Source organism: Delphinus delphis, chromosome 5, assembly GCF_949987515.2.
Source record: "Delphinus delphis chromosome 5, mDelDel1.2, whole genome shotgun sequence".
Taxonomy (NCBI): domain Eukaryota; kingdom Metazoa; phylum Chordata; class Mammalia; order Artiodactyla; family Delphinidae; genus Delphinus; species Delphinus delphis.
The window spans coordinates 13299042-13316992 of record NC_082687.1 but is presented as its reverse complement, the minus strand read 5'-3'; the positions used below and the strand labels follow the sequence as shown (position 1 = coordinate 13316992).

Sequence of the window (17951 nt, the reverse complement as noted above, 5' to 3'; positions counted from 1 at the left end):
TTTAGAGTCAGTAAATGTTTCCAACAGTGTTTACCTTTAGTATTTATTTTTTTGTGTTATACAATGTACACTTATATCCTAAAAAATCAAAAGTCTTCAAGTTTGGAGTTTTCTACCTTTAAAAATCAAGAAGCCAGACTTTTGCTCAGTAGAAAATATAATTATGCAAGTAACTACAGGAATGTGGTGTGCAAGTACAGCTTCATTAATGAGTTATGACAGTTGAAGGATGTTCTTGAAGGAAAGATAAGCATTTGCCAGATGTCCATTGGCCTGTGGTAAATCTTAGATTTAAAGATCTATTTGCAGAGAAATATAGACAGCTGCCAGCCTGGGCTAGGAATTTTTAAATGTCTCCTTTACTTGAATGAAATACAATATAAAATAGCATGCTTTTGCAAATTAACAACAAGCAACAACCCCTTCATTTTCATGCAGAATTATGTAGTATTTGACCAAATGGGAAAAGTTATGTTTAATTTTTAATGTTGATCCTATGGACATATATGAATCTATATACACATGTAATATTGATAAGAAATACATAATTTCTTTGGAAGCACTGACAACTTAAAAAACTCAATTAAAAAATTGCGTAAAATGCTTTTCAAATAAAAACTCCAACTCAGAAGGACACTTCCACTCTGAAAGCTGTTTTTGTTCTTTCAATCTTTAAAATAGATAGACCAAGGAACAGTAACAATTACGTTTTTTATTTCCTACATAAGAGTGTTCCCTTTATTCTGATTCTGTAAAATGTTTTTTTCCTGAAGGAAACTTATTACTTTACACTTTTTATTGACTATTTTTGTGTTCTCACATCTTTCCCACTATCTCTAAGCTCAGCATTTCCCAGAAACTTGGAAAACAGTCTCATTGTTCTGATGTGCACTTCACTTAGTGCCCCAGATGTGAATTTCCTATATACATATTTCTCCTCCAAAGGAATTTGAGGCCGTAAATCTTGGAATTTTCGTTAGTTTACTCTAGTGAATTCTTGACAGAGAACATCCCCTCACGTACTGATGTGTGGCATGTGTCACAGTTCACTTGGGTGGTGACAAGACTAGCTAATGGAAGTGGACAGGACGTGGAATGTTAGGGTGACTCTGTCTCTAACAAGGAGCACCCGTTCCACAATATCTACACATGGAAAACCCAGGCCCAGAGAAACGGATTCGCTAGGAATCACCATCACCATCATTTCCTGGATCCTGAGGGGGTCTAGATAGGCAATCGGTTATTTCTGGTCGTCCTTTCCACAGACACTTGAGATACACATGTACTTGAGATATGAGCTTAGCAATCTAGATTTTTATGATTTGTGTTTGATCTTTTATGTCATGTGACTTCAGATGGAATTTTGTTTTGCGACTTGAGCTCAACTTTTTTTAAAAGAAATTTATTTATTTTGTTTACGTATTGCTGTGCAGGCTTTAGTTGCGGCGAGTGGGGGCTACTCTTTGTTGCTGTGCGTGGTCTTCTAATCGTTGTGGCTTCTCTTGTTGCAGAGCACGGGCTTCAGTGGTTGTGGCACGCAGGCTCAGTAGGTGTGGCTCACGGGCTCTAGAGCGCAGGCTCAGTAGTTGTGGCTCACGGGCTTAGTTGCTCTGCGACATGTGGGATCTTCCCGGACCAGGGCTCGAACCCGTGTCCCCTGCATTGGCGGGCGGATTCTTATCCACTGCACCTCCAGGGAAGCCCTGAGCTCAACTTTTAATCTAATATTCTGTTAATATCTCTGAAAGACTTCCTTAGTAGAGAATAAAGTATTTAATCTCACCTCTTTAAATAAGTGTTATTTATGATTTTTATTGAATTACTATAATTATTGATTTTTAGTGTGATGTAATCGTGGTGTTTATTCTTGACTATAGAATGAATTCAAAGTTATCAACAGCTACTAATTGTTTAGCATTGTGCTAAATGCTTCGCATGTGTTACCTCATTAAAACCCCAAATCCATATTAGTATCTCTAATTATAAAAAGTGGACTTTGAAATACTTTGAAATTCAGAGAGATTTTGTTGACTAGCCCAAAGATACACAGAAACTAAGTGGAAGAACTGAACTTCAAATGAAAATGTTTCTTTCTCAGTTGCCTAATCATTATAAGATTACAATACATTCTACTATTAGTGCTTAAAATCATTAACTGTAAAGCTTATAAACAATGGAAATGAAATAGTACAAATCACAAACTCACAATGACCTCCATCGAACTAATATAGCCAGTTTTAGCAAACTTTTTAAATTTTATTTTATTTATTTTTTAGCGGTACGTGGGCCTCCCACTGCCGCGGCCCCTCCCGTCGTGGAGCACAGGCTCCGGACACGCAAGCTTAGCGGCCATGGCTCACGGGCCCAGCCGCTCTGCGGCATGTGGGATCCTCCCGGACCGGGGCACGAACCCATGTCCCCCGCATCGGCAGGCGGACTCCCAACCACTGCACCACCAGGGAAGCCCTTAGCAAACTTTCTAAGAAATGTTTGCTTGCTTTCTTCCTCGCTCCTCTAGAGAGAGAATAAACAAGTATGCCCACCATTGTCCCATCCCAGCAGAGGTCCCCAAGGTGGGGTGTGTTTGTATGTGTAAGCAACCCAATAAAACCCAGCAGCATGGATGCAGCAAAAGAAGAGAGAAATATTTCCTCAAGTCTTTTTGATTCTCTGAGGGAAAAGCAACAGGGGAGGGAAGAGAGGAGATGACAGGTTGACATGGCTGGTTTTACATGCCTTGTGTGTGTACCCTGCTCTTGCAATCCTTACCCAGCTGTCCTCACAAACTCAGCTGTGTCACCGAAGCAAACAACAAACCAAATGTCGACACCATTCATTATGTGTCTAAAGGCAGGACAAAAAATTCTTAAAATGCAAAGTTTTTGACTCCATTCTCTGAAGTTTGGTATATAGATACCCTATTACTCCGATGTCTTTTTACAAATAAAACTTGAATTTGATTATTTCACTGGAATATTCCATCTAGTTCTTAAAGACAGTCAAGATTTTATTTCTATCAAGTTTTCTCCATATGTTATTGGGGTAGTGATTTATAATTCTGGTTTTGAAATATCTTCTAGTATCTCTGGTTATCTCAGAAGATGCCAAAAAGTTTTCGAAAAGTCCTCCAAGAAAAATGTTGAAACATCTCTAGAGGGCTGTTAAAATAATTCCTCTATTTTTCTCCTTCCAGAATCGCACCATGCCAAACTACAAACTCACTTATTTTAATATGAGGGGGAGAGCAGAAATTATTCGTTATATATTTGCATATTTGGACATAAAGTATGAAGACCACAGAATAGAACAATCTGATTGGCCTGAAATCAAGTCAAGTAAGTAGCACAAATGTAGTTCATGGAAATGTATGTAGAGAAAATGTTTCCAGAACCTTTTGTCTTTCCTCAGGGAAAGGAAAATAGAAAGGTTTTTAAATCTCATGGAGCTTTACACTGAGAAGCAGCAGTTCAGGCAAGTTAAATAAATGCTCTGTGACCCAGAAAATTTCCTATTGAGGTGAAAACACAAAACTGACAGAGGGGGCATATAAAAATAACACAACATGAAGCTTTATCAGAAGAGCTGAAATGGAGGAAATACTGAAGTCAAACTTTTGACCATTGGACTAGCCTGGGCTTGCTCAGATATCAATAACATTTGGATGATAGATAAGATAAGCTGCTGTAACAGAAAACAAAACTCAGATGGCTTAAATAACAAGGAAATGAATTGTACCACATAACGGAAAATCCAGAAGTAGGCCAGGTTTCAAAGGATGGCTTTATCCATTTTTCCTCCTCAGCGTGTTGGCTAAATCATGAAGCTGGTAGCAATATGTTTGCTGCAATTCCAGCCTCGAAGTGTTGAAAAGCAATTTTGAGAGGCTAGAGGAGAAAGCACTGCTTCCTTAAGTGTTCCCAGAAGAATGAGGAAAAACTTTCCAGGAGACCTCAGCAAACCTCTCATGTTTCACTGGCTCAGATTGGGTCACGTGTCCATTTCTGAACCAATCATTGGCAAAGGGAGTGGGAGGAACCTTAGAATCATCTAGTCCACCTCTGAAGTAGGGGATGGAAGCAGTTTTCATGAGGCTTTGTGACCATATGAGAGAGGGGTGGGTACGTGAACAAAACTGGGGTCTGTATGATCAGAGGAAAGAGCAAATTTACAAATTGGGCGGGTAGCACAATGAAAACATGCTTCTTAGCACTCAGGACAGTGAGGAAGAATTAGAAATATTATTAAACAAACAAAAGTGTGTGGTTTTCAGTTAAGTTGTAAGTCATCCTCTAGATGCTTGCCATGTTCCCTGGAAATACTAAATATTAAGTGTCTAAAATTTATATTTTTACGCTAGATTATTAAAATTTCAGATAAAGATGAAGCTGAAGAAAACAACTATATAGCATTTGTAGGCTATCAGAACTGGATAGTCTGCAGACCCTATTTCATTTAATTTCTCTAACACGTCAACACGGGATGTATTATTGTTTCTATTTTATAGTTGGATTAACTATTAATTTTATAGTTGGAAGCACACAGAGTTTAGGTATTTTTTCCAAGTTCACAGCCCTAGCAAGGTACAGCTGATTTTCAAACACAGGTCCATCTAATACCATAGCCCAAGTTATTTGCACTAGATAATGCCAACAAAAATAATACCATGATAATTGACGTATTCACAATAAGTATTGCCACTTGCCTTTTGGAAGCATGAGTTGCTCTGAAGTCATTGCCCCTGTAATTACTCCTTTTCTTATCAGAGAACTCTTCTCCGATGGGATAGAATATCTTATTTCCTGTTCTTCTGAAACTTTACCTTTAATATCCAAGCATTTCTTCTGATATCAGAATTTGTACATGAGCTTCTGTGGACATAAAATAGGTGAATATTAAATTTATCCATTAAATAAGTCAAGATGAATAGCAAGTTGTGGAGGTATTACATATAACAAATTCTGCCTTTTAGTTTTTAGATATAAGTTCTTTGTATTCTTTATACCCTATTCTACCTTAACTTTTCATTGTTATTAAAAATGGAATTACTGCATTTTCTTAATGTTTTCACATATTCTTAGAATTGAAAGGGATCTTAAAGTTAATGATGGTTAAGCTACAGTTTCAAATGCTTTAACATACACCCAACACAAAAATGGCTTAAAGAGGAGAAAAATTTATTTCTTTTGCATAAAAGCCCAAGTTAGTATAGCAGTTCTGCCCCATGATGTTGTCAATGATGAGGCTCTTTCATTTCTGTTCATCTGCACCCGTAGTGGGTTCTTATTGACACAGTGTGAATAGTTCACCCTCCTTCCATATTCCAACTCACAGAAAGTGCAGAAGAGGGAAGAGAACACACCTCTGCCTTTTAACAGCCTGACCAGGAAGTTGCACACATCACATCAGTTATATCTGTTTGGCAAGAAATTAGTCACGTGGTCATGCATTACTACGAAGGAAGCTGGGGAACGTTGACTTTATTGTGGACAACCATTTGCCCAGCTAAAAATCCAGGATTTTATTACTTTGAGAAAAAAAGCAAAGAATAGATATTGAAAAGCAGTTTCTATTACAAATTGTATCTGGTATCGTCTCCTGTCCAATTTAGGGATGCTCTCTGGTGTTTGAAACTCGCTATGACCATCCCCTCTGCTATAATCTAGAATATCACTGGATATTTCTATTAAAATTTTCTTCCTGGTCAAACCTGGTAGACTGTACACATGTGTTTAATCTCTCCTTTAATAACATTAAAGTACTTAAAAAAAAGTCACCACCACCCCAAGGACAAAGAAATCAACCTTGAATATGATAGCACAAAATTCTGGAAGCTAGAAAACCAGTCAAAGAATGGTAAGGTGACTTACCATTAAGGCCAATGATGCTCAAATATAAACCTGGAGGAGGAGAAGGCAAGCTAAATCACCCCAGAGATCCTCCAGAGGGTCAGGAATTGGTTGCAAAAGATAACTTTAAGAGCTGAGCTGATACAGGGTTGCCTGGAAAAATATGAAGAAGCAGTATGACCACAAGTTCCCTCTCTCTCCCTGGAAGAAGCATAGAGATTACTTTCAAGAGAATGGACCAGAGGATTCTAGGACACCAGGCATGTCTCGGACACAATGCTACAGTAAACATGGCATTCAGTGGAAGTCTAGAAACTAGATGGTGGGACCAACAGCCCTTTCCCCTGCTCTACAATCAATGGCAACCAGACTAATATCCCTCACACAGGAAATGGGAGGAATTCTCTCTGGGGAAGCTGATCAGTCTAAGAAAAATGTCTAACAGATACTGAACAGATGGGGATCCCTCAGTGAATTTGCCTAGCCCAATCTGTGGGCAAGCCCCTCCTATGCACACTGAGGTTCCAGTGAACTTTTACCTCTTTGCCCTTTTAAATAGTAATGGCAAGTCAAAAGTTAACCCATATTTGCGAAAACTCTCTAATATAAAACAGACCTAAAACCAAACACCTCTGGAGATGTCAAGATGGTATAGCAAGAAAACAAGTTCAAAAATATAAAATCCTCAGAGAAAAGAGAAGATATTCTATACAATCTTAAAGGGATGTACGGAGACAAAAAGTTCTTGGAAATGAATGTCGGATACAAAGAAATCAATAAAATGATGAAAACTAAGTAAATCCCCCAGAAAGCACAATAGGAAAAAAACGAAAAATAAGAGAAAAAAGATAAGGAAAATTGAGAATGAACCAGTTTAGGAGGTCCAACATCTCCATGAAATTCTGGAAAGGGAGAACAGAAAGAAGAGGGAGGAAAACTTAAAAGAATCTTCCTTATACAAAATTGAAATTACCTCCATGTGGCTTTCATACATTGGTCTTGGACTTACCATTTTAATCCATGGAGAACCAATTATTTTTTCTCTCACATCCAGTTATTATAAGACATTTAGTAAATTTAAGACATCATAGAGAAAAAGACATTGCAGTATAGTCAGTTTAATGAAAACTCTGAAGATATGGAAGGTCTTTGGCTGAATTCAGAATTGAGTCCCTAGGTAACTCATTACCTGTATCTCTATTTAGATGTCAACTTTTGGAGCTTCCTTGATCGTTTCTCTGATCATTATTGTGAAATTCAGTCCACCCTTCCCACCCCTGACTCTACTTCTTGATTTAGGTACTATTTCCTATGGACTGTCTGAGATCCGCCATCACATCTAGGTTCAAAGGACAACTCTCTTCTCTTCCTGGAGTGTTCCATTTATTTCCCCTGGTTTGGGTTTGCTCACCACCCAAGCAGAACAAGCTTCTGTTAGACTCTGTCTGCTAATTTACGTGTAGTGCCTGTGCCTGCAAGCATAGGAACAGCACAGAGCAGAATGGGACCATCACTCCTGGCACAAGTGTAGACATTTTTCTAAGACATTTTACCAAGATCACAGTAGCTATGTTGGCAGCCATATCATACTGAGGCCGTGCATTCAGCACCACTAAATCTCTTAAAGCTTTTTGACAGGTGCTCCTGTTAAGTTACAACTCCAACCCCATGAAATTCTTTTTTTCTGGAACCAAATAAAGGACTTAGCATTTGTCTTCTTAAATTGCTTCTTGTTAGATGCAGCCCATATTCCAATTGTTGGCAATTATTCCAAGCTTGGCTAAAATGCTTCCAGTAGCTGAAAGCTTACCACCTCATAAGAAAACACATTCCATTGTAATAGCTCCGAAGGTAACAGAATTATTCTTCATCTTGAGTTAAAATATGCCCTTTAGGACTTCCCTGGTGGTGCAGTGGTTAAGAATCTGCCCGCCAATGCAGGGGACACGGGTTCGAGCCCTGATCCGGCAAGATCCCACATGCCGCGGGGCAACTAAACCCTTGCGCCACAACTACTGAGCCTGCGCTCTAGAGCCCGCGAGCCACAACTACGGAGTCCGTGCTCTGCAACAAGAGAAGCCACTGCAATGAGAAGCCCGCGCACCGCAACGAAGAGTAGCCCCCGCTCGCCGCAACCAGGGAAAATCCCGCGCGCAGCAACGAAGACCTAACGCAGCCCACCACCAAAAAATTAATGAATTAATTAAAATATGCCCTTTAAAATTTTCTTCTTGGTTCTCATTCTGCATTTTAGAGATAGTCCAAATAAGTAAGATTATTTTTCCATTTGATAGCTATGCCATGTTGGAGATGGTTTTTATGTTCCACTTCATTTGTTCTGTCCTCTTCAGTGAAGAGTGGTAGAAGTTCTTCAGCCAATCCTCATATCATGTGATTTTCAGACCCTCTCTAACTTGGATACTATCCTCTGGGCTTGCTCTGATTTTTAATGTCTTTCAAAACCATGGCTCTTAGAACTAGAAAACAGCTAAGTAAGAGTTCCAACTGGATTTCACCTCTCACTTGGCTCTCACCTCCATCAGGTGTGTGATCTGGACTATTTCTATAACCTCTCTTCATCTCATTTCCTCATTTATAAAATGAGATGGTAGTTAATACCTACTTCATAGGGTTGTTTTAAGTACCAGAAGACTGAATGGGCATGTTAAATATTTAGTACAATGCCTAGCACAAAAGGAAGCACCCCTCAAAATGTCAGGCATGTTAATTCCCTCTTGATTACATACTTTGCTTCAAATAAGGCATCAGTTTGTATCAGTTTTATTTGGGACTTTGTTTTGCTCACTGCAGTATCTCAAACACCTGGAATAGTACTTGGCACACTTATTAGGTAAGTGTTCAAAGATGTTTTTATTCCTGATGTGAACTGTAGTTCATCTTGTACTTATTCAGTGCAAACGAAAGACGCTTGAAGGTTGATTCTAGTAGTTGTGTTACAGTCATGGGATTATGAGTGGCACTTTATTCTTTTCCCTCTTTCCAAAATAATTATATGTCCCAACCTAAGGCACTGGTTGGGAAAATTGTGATTAATTCATATGGCAAAATGTATGCTTTAAAAAATGATGTTTTATTGATTTAGAAAGATTTTAAAAGGTATTATCAAATTTAAAAAAGTGGTTTACAAACATATATATTATGATTTTGTTTTGATATATATGTGGGAAAGCAATTAAAATATTTATCATTGTGTGGTAGAATTATTTTTATTTATCTTCAACTTAGAATTTTTCTATAATGAAGAATAATAAATTATTCTCTGACAAAAATATAATAGGTTTAGATAAGAAAACAAAGTAGGATTTACAGATAAATATTAATACACCTGCTATGAATCTGTCCTATATTTGTACAAATATGCTTGTCGCTTACTATATACTTCAAATGATCAATAAGAATTTGGTTAAGTTCCTTATCATAACTCAATATCAAACTCTTCATATTCCTCAGACTATGGTTTTAAAGAATAATTAATGTAATCTCTGAGGACTGAAAATTTAATAAGGCTTTAAAAGTTAAAAAAAATTATATAGTAAGTATGTGAGATAATATATAATATATATCGATAGTATCACTGTAAACTTGGGGTTTAGACCCAGTTCTGTCACTAAGTCTATAGCAGCTCTTCTAACAACTCTTCTTTTCCCCTTTTCTAAAAAAATTGGGGTATAGTCGCTGTTCAATATTATATAAGTTGCAGATGTACAGTATAGTGATGCACAATTTTTAAAGGTTATACTCCACTCATAGTTATTATAAAATATTGGCTGTATTCCCCATGTTGTACAATATATCCTTGTAGCTTATTTTATACCTAATAGTTTGTACCTCTTACTCCCCCACATCTATCTTGTCCCTCCCCTCTTCCCTCTCTCCACTTGTAGCCACTCATTTGTTCTCTATGTCTGTGGGTCTGTTTCTTTTTCTAACAACTCTCTTTTTTTAAACTTGTAAAATGTAAAGATTCCACTAGAGGATGCCTAATGTCCCTTCTAGAATTAATATTCAAGAATTCTGTAACGTTACTATCATGTTTTATTTCCACAATTATCAGTAAAATGGAAGTATTATAACTTTTGTTCTGGAAGTTGATTCTTTGCTCATTTTATTTTAAGCTCTTCCATTTGGCAAAATTCCCATTTTGGAAGTCGATGGATTGAACCTTCACCAGAGCCTAGCAATAGCAAGATATCTGACCAAAAATACAGGTAATATATTTATTGTGTGTACAGTTTTTGATAACTGAAAAAAAACATGGCATATATTCAATATTCATTAAGTAACGTTATTACTGAATGGGATTAAAATATAGTGCAAGGGAGAATGGGATTCAGTGCCAGAGAAGTATAAATATACCATCTCTACCAGTTTAATTTCCCGAGTTCCCTAGACAATTAATTTTATACTGCCTGCAGTCTCTCCTGCCCCATACTTCCTTGTCCTCAATCCCTTATTGGAATTTAGCTGAAAAATTAGACAGATGTGTCTGAACCCAAACTTTTGCTAGCATGCATATCACAGGTTATCAGAGAAGATTAATTAATGGGAAATACATGTGGCCTAGGGAGGCTGAAATGACTCATACTATTAAAATCATGTACCCAATGTCTTTCATCCTAATCATGCTAAAAAAAATAGAAGGGGAGTCTTCTTTGCCACCATAAAGTGCCATCTGAGGCCTCCTGAGTGGGTAGTTGGCTACCGGATTGTTTATTTAGCGCATGCGCTAACGTGATGAGATGAGGAGTAATAAGGGAAACTTAGTTCTCATCTTTGCCTGGTGCCTTTCCCCATCTTATGCTCTGCTGTCTTCTCTCTCCCCTCACACTCTCATAACACTCTTTTTGAGTGAAAGGCTACATTTGGCTTCTTTTAAAGACCCTTTCTTTATAAATAATCTGCAGAATCACCATGTCCCACTCCTGACACTGACACCCTCTTTGCTACCCCCAAAACCACTATGATCCAAGCTGTAGAGACATGGTTATCTTTTTTTTTTTAATTCGTTTAATTAATTAATTAATTAATTTGGCTGCGTTGGGTCTTCGTTTCTGTGCGAGGGCTTTCTCTGGTTGCGGCGAGCAGGGGCTACTCTTCATCGCGGTGCGCGGGCCTCTCACTGTCGCGGCCTCTCCTGTTGTGGAGCAGAGGCTCCAGATGCGCAGGCTCAGTAGTTGTGGCTCATGGGCCCGGTTGCTCAGCGGCATGTGGGATCTTCCCAGACCAGGGCTCAAACCCGTGTCCCCTGCATTGGCAGGCAGATTCTCAACCACTGCGCCACCCAGGAAGGCCGAGAGACATGGTTATCTTACCAATAAAATGGGCCATAATTACTAGACCTTCATTTTTGGACCAAAGTAATGTATGTATGCTAAAAATACAAAAATTTGTGTTACACTAACACATTTCAGCCAACAAAATTTTTTGGAAGTTTAAAAGAGATGGAGGGACTTCCTTTGTGGTCCAGTGGCTAAGCCTCTGCACTCCCAGTACAGGGGGCCTGGGTTTGATCCCTGGTCAGGGAACTAGATCCCACATGCCACAACTAAGAATTCACATGCAGCAACCAAAAAAAAAAAAAAAAAAAAGATCCCATATGCTAAGACCCAGCAGAGCCAAATAAATTAATAAATAGATAGATAGATAGCTAAATATAAGAGATGGAGATGACTTCTGACTATGGAAATGTGACTTTGAAGTGGAAATGACATTTGAGTTCAGCCTGAAAAGATACCTAGAATTTCAAGAGAAATATCTGGACTTGAGCAGTGTTTCTCAAATTTTATGTGCATCAGGATCACTTGGAGGTTCATTAAAACAGATTGTTCAGCCTTGTCTCCAGAGATTGTGATTCAATAGGCCTAGGGTGGGAAATTTGCATTCTTACCAATTTCCCAGATGATGCTTATGCAGCTGGTCCATGGAACTCACTTAGAGAATCTCTGGACTAGAACATTCCAGACAGAAAAAATGGCAGGAGAAAAAGAAAAGAACTTCAAAATTTGCTGGGTGGAGCGGAAGCAGAAAGAGAAAGGGATGGAAAAATAGATTCTGGTAAGAAAGAGCCAGAGTATTAATGTCATCCCTTAAACAATTGTAGAGTTTTTTGGGGTTTTTTTTGCGGTACACGGGCCTCTTACCGTTGAGGCCTCTCCCGTTGCAGAGCACAGGCTCCGGACGCGCAGGCTCAGCGGCCATGGCTCACGGGCCCAGCTGCTCCGCGGCATGTGGGATACTCCTGGACTAGGACACGAACCCGTGTCCCCTGCATCGGCAGGCGGACTCTCAACCACTGCGCCACCAGGGAAGCCCCTGTAGAGTTGTTTTTAAATTGAGATATAATTCACATATAACATTACATTAGTTTCAGGTGTATGACATAATGATTCAGTACATGTATATATTGCTAAATGATCACACAGTAAATCTAGTTAACATCCATCACCTCACATAGTTACAGATTTTTTTCCTTGTGATGAGAACTTTTAAGAACTACTCTCTTAGCCACTTTCAAATAGATGGTATTCTTAGCTATACTCACCATGCTGTACATTACATCACCAGGGCGTATTTATCTTCTAACTGAAAGTTTGTATCTTTTGACCACTTCCACCCATTTTACTGCCCCTACCCCTGCTCCTGCCTCTGGTAACCATCTGTTCTCTGTATCTTTGAGTTAGTTATTAGCAGTAATTTTTAAAGATTCCAATATGAGTGAGATCACACAGTGTTTGTCTTTCTCTGTCTGACTTCAACTTTAAATTTTTATGTGGAAAAGCAACATAACCATGGCTATGAGCTTAGGAAGATTATTCTGGCCAGACTTTGTTTGGCATGACTGCAGGGGTGCCTATTTGGGAAATATGAGAAAGTTTGTGAAGATAGAATCATCCTAGGGTTAGAAGACATACTGGCATGTGGAGGGAAGTCTATTTGAGCAGGAGAGTAAGGGCCAGGCAGACGACACCTGGACATAGCTCCTTATTCCCATAGCTCCTTGTCCTCTTCTTAAAAGAAAAAGTTCCTTAACTTGCAGTATCCTTTCCATTGTCTGTCTTTCCCAGTTAGCCGTAAATGCCATGCAGGCAAGGAATTGATCTCCTTTGTTCACTGCTGTAGCCCCAGTTGCGGCCGACCCCAAAGGATACGTAGAGAACTATCCCAAAGGAAGCTGAGAGGGCTTCCCTGGTGGCGCAGTGGTTGAGAGTCCGCCTGCCGATGCAGGGGACGCGGGTTCGAGCCCCAGTCTGGGAAGACCCCACATGCTGTGGAGCAGCTGGGCCCGTGAGCCATGGCTGCTGAGCCTGCGCGTCCGCAGCCTGTGCTCCGCAACGGGAGAGGCCGCAACAGTGAGAGGCCCGCGTACCGCAAAAAAAAAAAAAAAAAAAAAAAAAAAGGAAGCTGAGAATATGGCTCTGGAATTTGGGACTAAACATGTTGAATGAGTCATCTGTATAAAATTGACAGCTGAAGCCTTGAGTGTGGAAGTCAAAGTAGGGATGAAAATGAGTGAAGAGACCTTATGATACAATTCGGAGGGATTTCTCAAGGTCAGAAAGAAGAATCAGTCTTTGAACATCACACACGTGAAAATATAGATAGCTTACAGAAGAACGCTAATTACTAAGGCATTTTCTTTCACTTTTAACGGCTTTATTGAGGCGTGATTTACATACAGTTCACCATTGTCAGTATATACAGTTCCTTGATTTTTAGTAAATTTATACATTTGTACAAAAGCAACCTATTTTATATTTTTATTTTTTATTAAAGTTACAAGTTATAGGCGTACAATATAGTGATTCACAATTTTTAAAGTTACACTCCATTCACAGTTATAATAAAATATTGGCTATATTCCCTGTGTTGTGCAATATATCCTTGTAGCTTATGTTATACATAATAGTTTGTACCTCTTAATCCCCTACTCCTATATTGCCTCTCCCCGGCCCCACTGGTAACCACTAGTTTATTCTCTGTATCTGTGAGTCTGCTTCTTTTTTGTTATATTCACTAGTTTATTGTACTTTTTAGATTCCACATATAAGTGATATCATACAGTATTTGTCTTCCTCTGTCTGACTTATTTCACTTAGCGTAATACCCTCTAATTCTATCCATGTTGCTGCAAATGGCAAATATTCTTTCATTCTTTTTTATGGCTGAGTAATATTCCATTGTGTATATATATATATATATATATATATATATATATATATATATATACCATATCTTCTTTATCCATTCATCAGTTGATGGATAGGTTGCTTAGGTTGCTTCCTTATCTTGGCAATTGCAAATAATGCTGGTATGAACATTGGGGTGAATGTATCTTTTTGAATTAGAGATTTTGTCGTTTCCATATGTATGCCCAGGAGTGGAATTGCTGGGTCATATGGTAGTTCTATTTTTAGTTTTTTGACAAACTTCCCTACTGTTTTCCACAGTGGCTGTTCCAATTTACATTCCCACCAACAGTGTAGGAGGGTTCCCTTTTTCTTTTTCTCCACATCCTTGCCAACATTTGTTACTTGTGTCCTTTTTGATGATAGCCATTTTGACAGGTGTGAGGTGATATCTCATTGTGGTTTTGATTTGCATTTCCCTGATGACTAGCGATGTTGAGCATCTTTTCATGTGCCTGTTGGCCATCTGCATGTCCTCTTTGGAAGAATATCTATTCAGTTCTTCAAACCAGTTTTTAGTTAGATTATTTGTCCTTTTGATGTTGAGTTGTATGAGCTGTTTGTATACATTGGATATTAATCCCTTATCGGTCATATCATTTGCAAATATTTTCTCCCATTCAGTAGATTGTCTTTTCATTTTGTTGACAGTTCCCTTGGCTGAAATGCAACCTATTTTAGAATGCTTCTACACTGAATCATTTTAGAATGACTCCTTAGCAAAATGACGGTCAGCGAATGGCAGTAAAGAAAAAAAAACAACACTTCTATTATTTTAAACTTATAGTTCCCAGGAAGCAAACAAATGCTCCTGACAAAAAATTATCTGCACATGTAACAGTAATTCTTTCTACAAGATAAATGATAATGTATGTACAGGTTATTTATTGTAGTATCACTTGCACTAGCAAAAGACTGGAAACAAACCTAATCAGTTGAGGCTAGTTAAATAAATTGTGGCACTTCCACTTAAAGGAATCCCATGTACCTGAAAAAAGAGCAAGGATGCCCTTAAGGGACTTGTAAGAAAAGACCTCTAGGATATATGGGGAAGGTGCGTTTTGAGTGGGATACCGATTCTTATTTTCATTAAGAAACAATGGAAGAATACAAAATAAATGAATGAAAATGGTTACCAATATGGTAGGTAGGTAAGGAAGCAAAATGAAGTGAATGGGTCAGAGGAGGAAGTTAGTCTTCACTGGACACTGTTTTATACTGTTTTGAATTTTTGAACCATATTAATATATTGCCTATTTTTTAAAAAGTTTTACTATAGTAAAATAAATTGAGCATATTCTTGGGCATAAAATGGCCTGTCTCTATTCCATAGATTTGGCTGGAAAAACAGAATTGCAACAATGTCAAGTTGATGCAGTCGTGGACACACTGGATGATTTCATGTCTCGTTTTCCTTGGGCAGAGAGAAAACAAGATATAAAAGTAATGTGATCAGTTTGCTGTTACTGCTATTAATCATATCCACTTGCCAAACATTATGTTAGGTGCTTTTCAAAGTTCCTTTTTATCCAAGTAAGACATACATCTAGTTTTAAAATATCAAATTATATTAAAAAGTTTAAAACAAATTACTACAGTGATTCCCAGCCTTACCTCTTCATATTAACCCTTCCTCAGATGCAACCGTCATTTTAACACTTTCAGCTGTTTCTTTAGGATTTCTGTATCTCCATATTTTCTATAGGATATGTAAATATGGCTTTCTTTGATTCACAAATTTTAGATAGTTTGGGCCTCTCACTGTTGTGGCCTCTCCCGTTGCAGAGCACAGGCTCCAGACGCGCAGGCTCAGCTGCCATGGAGCATGGACCCAGCCTCTCTGTGGCATGTGGGATCTTCCCGGACCGGGGCACGAACCCGCGTCCCCTGCATCGGCAGGCGGACTCTCAACCACTGCGCCACCAGGGAAGCCCTAGATAGTTCTGATAGACTTATGATAGTAATTAGAATTTATCTCTTACATAGTCATTCTCTTTGCTTCCCTTCCCCCAAACTCCTAATATAATATTAAAATTTTGTGGTGAGGGGGCTTCCCTAGTGGCGCAGTGGTTGAGAGTCCGCCTGCCGATGCAGGGGACGCGGGTTCGTGCCCCGGTCCGGGAAGATCCCACATGCCACAGAGAGGCTGGGCCCGTGAGCCATGGCCGCTGAGCCTGCGCGTCCGGAGCCTGTGCTCCGCAACGGGAGAGGCCACAACAGTGAGAGGCCCGCGTATCACAAAAAAAAAAAAAAAAAAAAAAAATTGTGGTGAAATCTACGTTCAGTCATTACATTAGTATGCCTATGCAGAAATTGTACAAAACTGTGCATCGTGGTATACTTTGATTATATTTCCTTTCTCACTTTCCTCCTCAAATTAGTAATTGTCTTTTTTTCATTTGCTTAATTCTTTTTTCCTTTTATTGCTGAACCTTCCCACACTGTCCAATGGCCTGCCAATGCAATTTTTCACAAAAGTCAATGATATCAGATAATCTACTGTTTCCATTATTTTCTTGGAGCTATCGAGCCAGAGATTTCCATTCTCCTTTGTAGAGCTGTCTAGGATTTTGCACAGCTGTCATCATTGGACTTTCCTTCACTGCCATCCCAGGAACGTCTTTCTCTTGAGCTGGAGTCCTGTTTCCTGGATGACGTACTCTGTTTTTATTTACTCCCTTGTTTACTTGGGACACATCTCCAGTATTCGTATCTCTTATCCTCAAGACTTCTTCATGTAAAATTTTGGAAACTGTTGTTATCCTCATTTTCCAGATGAAGAAATTGAGGTTCATGTAGTGTAAATAACTTACCTAAGGTTACTTAGCTGGTAAGTGGTACACAAGCAATTCAAATCCCAGACACTCTGGCTCGGACTCCATGTTCTTAACCACTGGATGTAATGCCACAGTGGTAGCAGCCATTCAAAACAGCTGTGCAGGAGTATTTATGCACATGTTATGGCTTAAGGCCTGTATCCAAAAGCTACAGCACAGAACAAATGGCAGTCTTATCAACTTACTTAAGCAATTTATTCTAAATACTTTTTGTTTAATTAGGACCGTCTGATTTAAATAGAGATATTTGGAACATAAAAGTATTCACATTTACCGATTCCTTGACATAAATGTAAGGTGTGTGGGGAGACAAACACATATACGTATATATACAGATACCTGACTAACCAGAACAAAGTCTTAAATAAAAACTCATCTTTGAGGATAGAAATACATTTGGGCTCTGGAGTCAGACTGCCAGGCTTGAATCCTGATTCTCTTTTTACCAGTTGTCACTTAACTCCCTATCAAATTTTCACATTCTACGTCTGTAAAGTAGGGATATCATAGAATCTGCTTCAAAGTATGCTGGGAGGATTAAATGGTAGCATAAGTACCTATGGCTAGGTGGAAAGTATTCACTAAATATTAGTTATTATAGTGTTTTCATATAATTCAGTGCTCATTGTTTTTCCTTTTATTTGTCAGACATGACATCTATATTTCACATATCCTTATAAATGCAGAGACAAGTAGATGCATAATTCTCAATTTAGAAAAAAGTATCTAAAGGTTTTTGTTCCATGTGGGCTTGCCCTTCTCTACTTCTCTATTTTTCCATTCTCCTTTTCTCCCAAAGGAAAATGTTCTTTGAACATTTATGATAAGGGGAACTCTACCTTTGTATTAGAATAACAGTGCTCTTACGTGCTACCTACCTCAGAAAAACAAATTCACAGGACATATTCCAAGTTCATGAATAAATCATATGAAGGGACAACATGTTGCAGAAATAATTGCGAATAGCTAGACTATCTGATTAATAAGCAGGACCTGGCCAGAATACAATGAAAAATACACAGTTCTTTTGCATCTCATTACTTAGTCTCTCCATAGTGGGC

The 17951-nt window shown here is 38.6% G+C and overlaps 1 protein-coding gene across 1 annotated transcript in view; it reads left to right on the top strand.

Annotated features, from left to right (window-relative positions):
- The first annotated feature begins 3202 nt into the window (after nucleotides 1–3202).
- HPGDS (hematopoietic prostaglandin D synthase) overlaps nucleotides 3203–17951 on the top strand; it is a 29143-nt gene continuing 14394 nt past the window's right edge. Inside the window, exons 1-3 of the mRNA XM_060011608.1 lie at nucleotides 3203–3335; nucleotides 9983–10075; nucleotides 15387–15496. Coding sequence (XP_059867591.1) covers nucleotides 3203–3335; nucleotides 9983–10075; nucleotides 15387–15496 — 336 coding nt within the window. The remainder of the gene's footprint in view (nucleotides 3336–9982; nucleotides 10076–15386; nucleotides 15497–17951) is intronic.